At 44.9% G+C, this 10,564-nt stretch overlaps 1 protein-coding gene across 34 annotated transcripts in view; it reads left to right on the forward strand.

The window, feature by feature from the left end:
- LOC116840670 (basement membrane-specific heparan sulfate proteoglycan core protein-like) overlaps positions 1-10,564 on the forward strand; it is a 240,321-nt gene that overhangs the window by 198,527 nt on the left and 31,230 nt on the right. For 30 of the 34 annotated variants that reach the window (XM_032807672.1, XM_032807673.1, XM_032807675.1 and 27 more), the window contains 8 exons: positions 3,359-3,466; positions 4,240-4,383; positions 6,850-6,960; positions 7,543-7,674; positions 7,946-8,221; positions 8,864-8,929; positions 9,191-9,205; positions 10,254-10,481. In XM_032807672.1, the coding sequence (XP_032663563.1) occupies positions 3,359-3,466; positions 4,240-4,383; positions 6,850-6,960; positions 7,543-7,674; positions 7,946-8,221; positions 8,864-8,929; positions 9,191-9,205; positions 10,254-10,481 (1,080 nt within the window). The remainder of the gene's footprint in view (positions 1-3,358; positions 3,467-4,239; positions 4,384-6,849; positions 6,961-7,542; positions 7,675-7,945; positions 8,222-8,863; positions 8,930-9,190; positions 9,206-10,253; positions 10,482-10,564) is intronic. The other 4 variants (XM_032807674.1, XM_032807708.1, XM_032807683.1 and 1 more) reach the window with 3 other exon arrangements.

The raw sequence follows: 10,564 nt of genomic DNA on the forward strand, positions 1-10,564 counted from the left end.
CCTCTCTCTCTCTCTCTCTCTGTCTTTTTGTTCGCCATCGACATCTACTGTCATCTTTCTCGAGGTTGACTTCTCCGTCTCCACCCTGCATACGTTATCACGAGACGAAGACCATAAGCTTCGTCTCCGACGGAGGAGGTTTATATGCTTTATCTTTGGCATACACCTTGCCTGCGTAAACAGACTTGCACCGGCAAGACGCGGCGAAAGATGCAGCGTGTAAACTCCGCCGGCTAAGACCCCAGCCGCGTTAGCCGTGGTTGGTGTCAATTCTAAGATGGGACCGTGTCGATACCGAGCGACTTCTACGAATGATTCATGCGAGATGTCGATCTCGGGACACGTCTGTAAATAACACAGGCAACACGCGGCGGCGCGTCGGCGGGTCTGCAGCCACGGCGGTGCCGTGCAACAACTTGACTGCAACGAACGGCGCGAATGCAGCCGCACGAACGAACGACTTTCCGCGAGGCGCGTCGGTATTCAAGTTGGCAATTAAGAGGGCCGTGTAACTAATACGAACGCGGAGGCGCGTGCACACGCACGCGGAAGCTGTTAATCTCATTTCGCCGCGCTGTATCGACCGTTCGGGCACGTTTCGCGCGGCCGGACGTTGACTGCCATTAACTCGAATACCGACGTCGCGGCACCACTTGTCGTAGTCACCTCGGAGAACGACCCTGTAAAAATTGGATGAATTAAAATCGATCGAGCGGGAATTCATCGTTGCGAAACTCAATAGCCGATCGTCGAGAATGCTCGGAGATTGCTCTCGAAATGTTCGGACTCCATCTTAGACTCCGCTCCGTCCTCTACAAAAAAGGCACGATGATACACAACTATATAGATGAACACAGGTTTTGCACGTAGAATTAATGTGTGAATACAGAGTGAAGCATATAACGTTGGAACCAGTTCATTTTGGAACCTTAATGAGATGAATTATTACATTCAAAATTCCATAAATCTGATAGGGTTGTTTAAAGAGTCATGTTGCTTAACACAATTGAATTTGTTTTAATATGATCTATGACTTCTGTTATATATAGAATAAAAATTTACTTTCATTTAAAAAATTCATTTAAACAAATTTTAAGATGCTGATCTTAAAATCTTGAGAAAAAACTACAACCAACAAAAACAATTTTAATGATGCATTGCACGACCCGCTTCGAGTCATATAATATACATTTGGATCAACTTTCGTTAAAATCAATATTTACGGCGTTAACGAGGTGATTCCAGTTATGTGCTTTAGCCTTGTACATAGTTTAATAAACTACTTTGTAGTTATTGCAAATAAAACTCTACCAATAAACAATAGCTGAAGCAATAACTACAAAATAATTTATTGAACTATATGCGTTATCATTCTACAGAACTCGTGCAGTTGTCACTTGTATAGTTGCCATCACCATGTCATGTTTTTTCTGCGAATGTATGACGACATAACCGATCGACAAATGTAATGCAAGAAGAAATTCATTTTGACACATCTTCATTCGCGTGAAAGTTCTCTTTTCCCTTCCTGTTTTGTTTTTCGTTTGTTGATTTCCAGTTTTATCCCGCGAGATTGACAGTAATTAGAAGAAAACGGAGCAGTAAGAGGAACGAATTTAACAACCGCGCAGTCAAATTCCGACCTCGAGGACCGGACAGTCATGATTTTGCTAAGTGAATTTTTATCGACTGCCTTTAATTCATTCACTTTTACACCTGGTCAACAATCTCTCTTTCTCTCTCTTTCTATGTTTCAGCATCATCTACATATCTCGTTGTACCTTAGCGTTTAGACACAATGAGATACGATAGTAAGAGATACAAGAGACAAGATATAATAATTATAACTCGATATGTCCAGCTACGGACATATCGTTTACTGCAACTTGTATGCTAATGTATAATCATACCGTCTCTCGCGTGTTATCATTGTCTATTTCATTGTGTCTTGTTTCTTATGACTGTTTGTGCCTTGATTTGGACATCTGATTCTCAACAATTGTACTTTGCGTATATATGACATATATCTTGGTTATAAGCTCGATGATTTTCTTGACATGCATTTTGCATCGATTAGATTGGATCGACTGGATCGAAATAACTCTACTCTCGATCCGTTCTTTACTTTTCTCTTTGTTTCTCTCTTTTTCTGTCTTTTTCTACTTGCCTTACTCTCTCTCTCTCTCTCTCTCTCTCTCTCTCTCTCTCTTTCTCTCTTTCTCTTTCTTTCTAACCGCCTGTTTACCATCTATTGTCCATCTATTTTCAGCACAGGTTGCCTGACCTTTGAATGGCGCATTTACCTGTAATATACATATACCTTACACCTGTTTATACGATTTTATATATACGTTTCCATGATACCCTTTTTACCTCCGGTTATTTACACCTCCGCAATTTTCCACGCCACGCGTTGACGCGTGCACAAACCGCGCTCTGTTGTTGCGTACACCGCGTACACTCGCGACTGACGTAACGCGAACTTTTGTAAATGTCACGTTTCGCATGATGTTCCGTCCCCTCCCCGCGTTTGTGAGAAACTAAGTTGACCCGCGTTTAATAAAAAAAAAAATCGAAAAAATAAAACATAGAGAGAGGGCGGACAAAATTCACGCGAAACGCAGTTCAAACGCGCGCGGGCGCGCGCGAGAAAACAGTTTAATAGTAAAAGCAATATATATTTGTGCGAGAAACCGCCACCACCGGGATGGGGAGGATTCCGTGCAACCTCGCGATCAGATTCGCAGTGAATTGGCCAAGATAACCGCGGCTTAAAATTTCCTTCGCCGGCGGTCTTTCAATTTATTAATTAATCAAGTTGAGTGCGCGCACGCGACATCGCGGCCGTCGTCTCCCACGTTTCTTCTTCAGGTACGACACACGGCAATGCGCACATTTGACGCTCACTTGACGAGCCGCACCGGCGCGCGCGCTCTCTTTCTCTCTCTCACTCTCTCTCTCTCACTCTCTCTTTCCCTCTCTCTTATCGCCCCACGTCCGTCGCGGAAGCACCTCTCTCGCGGGATCCCTCTTATCGATCGATAATTATCGAAGGCACTTGGTCAGCCTCGCACATCTAATTTCCTCGCGAGGGTGAGAGCCGCACGTTACGTCGAAGCCGTTCGCAATTTTTTCCGGCTGGCACGTACGAGCGTCTCCCTCCCCCGTGACCTCGAGCCGATGACCCGTTGAGATACAAGAATAGTCATCCGCGGATATAGTGATCCAATTGCCGTGGGGCGACCGTGCGCATCGCCGTTTCGTACCGTTAACGGAGGATCTACATGTACACCGTATGTCCGGCCTTCTCGCGCGACGCCTTTACCTGCAAATTAACGGGGCCGATTGGTGTTTGCAGAATGCCCGGAGAATCAATTGCCCTGCGGCAACGGTGTCTGCATCAATAAGAAGTTCTTCTGCGACCACAATATCGACTGCCATGACGCTACTGACGAGCGAGATTGCCGTAAGGATATCTTTAAATACACACGCTTCTCTTTTCGCCTTTTATTTCCAGGATTTTCCAAAACACACGTCTTATCACGCTTCGAGGCGACATCATAAAATGCTGCTACGAGTCGCCCGTATCGCGAAATAAAACGAAAATATTCACGGAATATAAATCTTTAACGCTTGGCTCATCTCTGTCCATTAACTTATCCGAAATTATTAAAGACGCCACACTCGGAATAGTCATCCGATGTTTTCTGATTTAACAAAAGTCGACTGTGAATCTTTGAAATAAGGGCTTGTTTTTAATTCAACTATAAGCCCGGCTCAATCCTCGTTTAATCTTAGTTTCGGTTTAATTTAATTTTTAGTTTAGCTTCAACGTCATGGTCTACTTCGTCGAGTTTCATATAGCTTCGTATATAACGCGATAATATTCGTAATACTGAAATTAAAGATTGTCATTGTTGCATGAGACTTTTTTGCGTCGTTTTCACTTCAAGAAGAAGAAGAATTTACGAAATGAAATTGAATTTTTCTCTTGTCTACAAGATGATAGAGGAACCTTGTGTCCAGTTTGATGAGTTTCACCTGCACACAACGGGTGCGTTATAAATCGTCAGACACCCTGTATAGTTTAATTATATCGAACCCTAACGAAAACCCGGAAAATGCGATTGGAGGAAGAACGTTTTTGTCGAGTGGCGTTCGCCAATCGGTCGGCCCAATCTCTGTCCGCTTGATGACACTTCGTTGTCGTAACCGTGTGTCGTCGTTTCGGCTTTGCAGCGGATATCAACGAGGGCGTCGATACGAAGCAATGCCCCCATGACAGCTTCACCTGCAACGACGGCAGCTGCATATCTCAGTCGGCGGTGTGCGACGGCCATGCGGACTGTCCGCACGACGAGGACGAGAGCACATGTCGTCGAGGTGAGTCAACCCCGCGGAATCGGCGCTCGCGAATATGCCTGTCATCTTCGTTATAAAGAGCTAACGTTGATTTAGGGGCCCGGAACGATCTCGATTGATAAAGTACTCAGAAGATAGATAAGGAATCGTACTCCGACGCGTTGGTTAACTCTTTTTTCCCCTCTCTTTCACACGCTCTCGGTATGACTCAGCTGTCAGGACGCACTCGTAACGCAAGACTTAAGCGACCTCAAGAATGTGATTCGAGCATACAAGGCGACGCCGCGGTGCTTCCTCGCTGAGCCTTACATCGCTATTGCTTGTGTAGCGTTGAGTAAACACCTCCTTGTGGTTGCGGAGTTTATAATATGCAACGTATATCGCCTTCGTGCCGTCGTCTAATCGCGTATTGTTGCTTTTGAACTATTAAGTTTCACGAGCCGTATCGCCGGCCTTACTTTGCAATCAGTGCGAAGAAGAAGATGGTTCGGTCGGAGATGAGTGTGGGAGGAAAGACGATACCTCGGATGCGATTTATGCCGGGGCGAGATTGTGCTCAGCCCGTGTGTGAAACTTAACTAGACGCGACTACAAGCCTCGTCTTTGGGGACTATCGTGTGTCCGAGCTCGTTTTAAGTCCTGATTACGCGTACGATCCTGTCGAGAAGACACTTTCCCATGTCCTCGAGACTTCTCACACGATGCGTGTCGTTGTGAACGCGCGCTGCCACAGCACACACGTACACACACACACACACACACACACACACACACACACACACACACACGACACGACACGACACGAGCACCCCAGCTCAGATTGAGTTACTTCTAGGTGTAGACGCCTCGGATAGAGCCTCCTCGGGGGGGCGTCCAGAGACGGGGGTAGCCGGTGCGAATCCGGAAAACGAGGCTTACAGCCCAGATACAGATGCAAATGCTGATGTGCCGCCGACAAATCTGAGCACGCCGAGGAGTTGTGCTCCGGATGATTTTGTTTGCGCCGACGGCACTTGCATCCCCGAAACCCACCACTGCGACCATTTCTACGATTGCCGCGACTTTACCGACGAACAGTACTGCTTCGGTTAGATTATTTGTAGATCTCGAAAATCTGGTGACGAGGTCTCTCACGTGTAGTCCCCCTCCTCCCCGTTCTCTTTATATATAAAATCAAGAGACCCTTTTCCCTTAATTACAATAATCTAATGTCGAGAAACAAACCGCCATCTTGAAATCCGGACGATTCACGTACTTATGCGTTCACGAGTGTGAACGTTAACGTCACATCTGAGTAATACTGAACTATTTCGCGACGACCTTTTTTTGTCCCGCGAGACAATTATTCATCCATTAGGCGATACTGATTTTATTACGCTACAACGCGATTGTTTCTTTATTTTTAATAAGTACTGTTAAAAATAAAGCAAAAAAAATATCGTTTAATAGTTGAACTTTTATGGTCACTATTTCTTCGCGATATTTTATTTAGAAAATTGATCGCACCTCAGAGATAAAACGAAGCTTTTGTCCGCGAGATATTCCGAAATTCCTCCACATACACCAGATTCTCTTAGATCTATACCTATTTCTGCCAATCTGTGTTAGCAGCTGAATAGAAAGATGTGTAGGTTGTTCGAGTAGAGACTTGATTATATTTATGAGATTTACACATCGCAGTCTGATATTATCCGGCGCATCCCTGTAAACAATAGTGCATCTTTGCCTGGCGTAAAATTTAGATCATTTCTTTTTCTCGTAGGTAGAAGGTTTGGCATAAATCCTATTATGGCATGCACAGTATGAGGAAAGTACACTTTTATCTGTAGAGGAGTTGTGTGCAAGCAAGGTTTGCATTACAACTTGGAAGGAAAGATACTTTAGTAAATTGACAGCTATTTTGACCTCTCGCCGCCGTTTAGATACGAATGCACGTACGAATGCGTCGATATTCGCGAATCGGGTTTGACGAGATCGCGGCGAGCCGAAACGAAAGGAATCGTAAGCGTCTTTCCTCTCTTGAGTCCACGTTATTTTGAATGATGGATTACATACGTATAGGTGTTTGTAGATGACGATGATTAGTGCACACAGTAAAACGGAGAAATATGCACCGTATTAAATTGATATGTGTCCCACGTAACACACGTGTCAGTGGCACTTCTAGCTCGCCGTGACTGCTGTGTGAACTGATTTCCCCCGATAATATCGACTAGTCTAGATACTAGACTTCACATTTAACAGTCTTTTCTAGGTAACGTCATGAGATATCTTTACCTTCATCGTATTTATACATATATATGTATACATATCTCTCTCTTTCTCAACGTTAGATCACTGTTTAGATTGTGATGACGGACGTATATGATGGCTCCGTGGTTGACATTTTATATGTCATGTATTTTGTGTCTCATCTATATCGTTATTAAACGGACAGACGACTTACCGCTCTTCCTACCGATGTACAATGCGCGGCTCTCGTTCTAGGATGCACGCGAGACCAGTTCCAGTGTGCCAACGGGGACTGCATCAATGCTGATCAGAGATGCAACGGGTACATCGAGTGCGCCGACGGCTCCGACGAACCTGAGGAATGCGGTAAGTACCTGCAAAAGAATAATCGTACTATATAGCGAAACGTTGCCATGTTTATATTTTACACGCGACTTGACGTAGTTTCGGTATGATTCGCGATTCTGGAATTATTTATTGATTTCTCAACCATTTATGTACTTGTTGAACGGGTAAATAACTTTTTACACGCGAAATAAAGCTTATTATAAAAGTGCCTGAAAGTAGATAGGCATAAAACATATAATAAATATCAGTATATAAATCTAGGTAAACTATTATCAATAGAGACATCAATAAATATAAATGTTTGACTTTTGGAGATACAAGATAAAAGTACCAATGACCGGATACGCGCCTATTTCTGGACACCCTTATTGTTTTAGTCTTTAAATACGAATATTTTAATTTTTAATATAAAATATATATACATATATTTTCTATGTTCAAGATTTAAATATTCGCATTTAAAGAACAATAAGAATGTTCAGGATTAGAGGTACGTGTCCGGGACTCCTGTAAAAGTGCAAAGGAGATGGAAAGCGGCTGCGGCCTGTCGAAACGATTTCTCCACTCTGCTTCACGTCTCTGTTTCTGCCTCGTGAACAGAGTCACCACCAGGGACGGGTCATTGTGCGGCAAGCCAGTTCATGTGCATCTCAGACAGAAGCTGCGTGCCGCACTCTTCCGTCTGCAACGGAATTCCAGAGTGCACGGACGGCTCGGACGAGGAGAACTGCGGTAAGTAAACGGTACCGCGCGAATTCGCGTAACGCAGACGACGCGATCGGCGTTTCGATTGGCGTCGCGAACAGCAGCGCGGTCGGGCGCGAGGTCGATCTGAAACGTTGACATTCTATCTCGGATATCTGCGCGAGTGGTAACCTCGACTTATTAATCGGCCGTTCCAAGGAGAGACCTGGTCTCGCTTCTTCACCTCCTCGGCGTACGTTAAGCGACTCGCGCTCGAAAGTACGGTAATAATGACACGTATTTAACGACGTGACCGAAGATCACCGGCTGCGGTGCACCGACGAGGAGTGGAGGTGCAAGAGTGGCGATTGCGTGCCACGCCATCAACGTTGCGATCGACGAATCGATTGCCCGGACGACGATAGCGACGAGTTGGACTGCGATTATCGGGCGTTGCAGAGAAATCACAGTCGTTGCCGGTCGCACGAGTGGCAGTGCAACGACGGTCACTGCATACCGGCGCATCAGCGTTGCGACAGAAAACTCGACTGTCCTAGAGACATGTCCGACGAGATCGGTTGCAGTTACGAGAAGCGTGAGTTCCCGACGCTCAGTTAGCGTGCGAATGAGGGTATTCCCGCTGGGGACGCCGGCCGATAATAACGCGCCGATAACACACGCCGTCTCTCACACGCCTTATCAATAATACCTTGTAGATACACCGTAACGTAATATCCGCAACGTAACGTAACGTCGTAACGTTTCATGTAACGCTGGAAAGGCATTACCATTTGCCATAGAAACGATGCGTGGAAACAAGACTCCGCTGCACTTCGCGAATCACCCGAATTACGATTCCGCCTCTCTGCCTGATAACTTTTAATCCGCGGATAACAAGTATTCCACTCTACGATAAATAATAAGAGATAACAAACTCTCTTTCTCTCACTCTCTCTCTCTCTCTCTCTCTCTCTCTTCCGTATCGCATCGTAGTGTTACACCTCACGCTATACTCTGTACATGTATCTTCTAAACTGAACTAACGGCTGCGAACTCCCTAAAATAGGATTACGTTTCCCCTTAGACGAGAAACGCGCAGAGGTGTGGGCTAAATATCACGAATTAACAAAACTGACGACGCGACTCGAGTAGATTTTGCGCACTGATTAATCGCTCGTCATGACCACCCCACGATTGCTCCCCTGATTATAAACTTGTTATTTGCATTCGTGCGTAGGTCCGACCGACGGCGGGTCCGATCTCAGGCTGAAGACTTACCCCAGCGAACAAGTGATCAAAGAGAGTAAGTACCATCGCTTTTGTCCGTAAATGACGTACGAGGTGTTCGGTTAGATGATGCACAGTATACATTTGTTGCAAACATTCAACGATCGATGATCGGAATACTTTGTCAATCGGCAATATACCGAAATACAAGATTTTTGCGTAATATAATATAATGATGATAAGTAATAAGTGCCACGTTGCCGATAAACTGGCGTATCCGAGAAGAAAATTAATTAATACATGTGTCTGTTATCTTTTTCTTTCTTGCCTTGGCCAGACCCGGCGAAGCAAGGTAAGACTTCTCAAAAGATATAAGCTGTAAAAATCATGCTGTGAGCTAAAATAATCTTCATGAATCATTGAATACGCAAAATTCGTAATATTATACATGTGACAGGTACTTTGTTTATCGCGTGCGTGTACGCGCGTCGACGTACACACACGCAATTTTACAGCTCATTGAGCTGCTATGAAACTCGCACTTCGTGCGAGATTGACAATAGAATGTGCGACAGTTCGGATTTACCTTGAAGAAGATTTCCTTTCAACAAATCTTGTGATTATTAACATTGTATGTTATAACGCACCAATACGGTATTGCACCATTTTTGCACGTGTATAAATTACAATAGCAGAATTTTAGAAAAATCACTTATTCGCTTGTAAAACGACGTAACTTCATTCTTTTAATTTTAATAACGACGATTCATCAACAATTCAATATTTTCGAAGCCACATGCATGCAGACGTAATCACGCATGATAAGTGGCGCCACTTGCAGCTTAAACTAAAACATAGATTGTAAGCTGCAAAGCCATTGACGAACTTCTGTTACCGTTTGATACTGAATAATCCTCATTGTCAAGCATCCATCGCATTTAACAGAGTTCTTTCTATCTTCCTCCAAAGTTATCTTCTTATTGTTAGACAGATCTGTCGCTCGTTAGCCCTTACACGGAATGTTCTACTGGTAACCTACATGTAACCAGTAATATCGACTAACGTGATTAACCCTTCGAGCGCACTGCAGTGCAAATTTGCACATAGAGAAAAATATCATCCCACGATTGAGAAAGGCAATTATTCAGCTTATGTCACTTCTGCGAGATGTGTGCGCTCGAAGGGCCAAGAAGGACTCGAATGTTACACGAGGCAAATTAACACGATATTAGCGTCACTTCACTCTCCAAGAAGCAGAGAATCGCGCTTGCTTGCGAACCGTTCCTCATCTACTACTGATGGGACGCGTGACGCACCATGAGCGTAATAATCCGTAACGATCGAGGCGCGATCTCCGAGAGCGGGTAGAATTTATATCACGCAAAACCGTCTCTGATCAGGTCGCGAGGTCGTGTTCCAATGCCGTGACGAGGGTCTCCTACGTGCCAGAGTACGTTGGATCCGCGCTAACGGTCTACCTCTGCCATCCGGCAGCCGGGACATCAACGGTCGTCTGGAGATACCCAACATCCAACTCGACCACGCCGGAACTTATATTTGCGAGGCAGTCGGCTACTCGCCGTCCACGCCGGGCAGTCAAGTGAGCGTCAGCCTCGAAGTCGAGAAGTGTACGTTCTTTCTTTCTTCTTTTTACCTCCTCCTGCTCCCCTCTCTCTCTCTCTCTCTCTCTCTCTCTCTCTCTCTCTCTCTC

The sequence above is a fragment of the Odontomachus brunneus genome, unplaced genomic scaffold, assembly GCF_010583005.1.
Source record: "Odontomachus brunneus isolate Ranch 3 - 2012 unplaced genomic scaffold, Obru_v1 Obru_scaffold_011, whole genome shotgun sequence".
Taxonomy (NCBI): Eukaryota; Metazoa; Arthropoda; class Insecta; order Hymenoptera; family Formicidae; genus Odontomachus; species Odontomachus brunneus.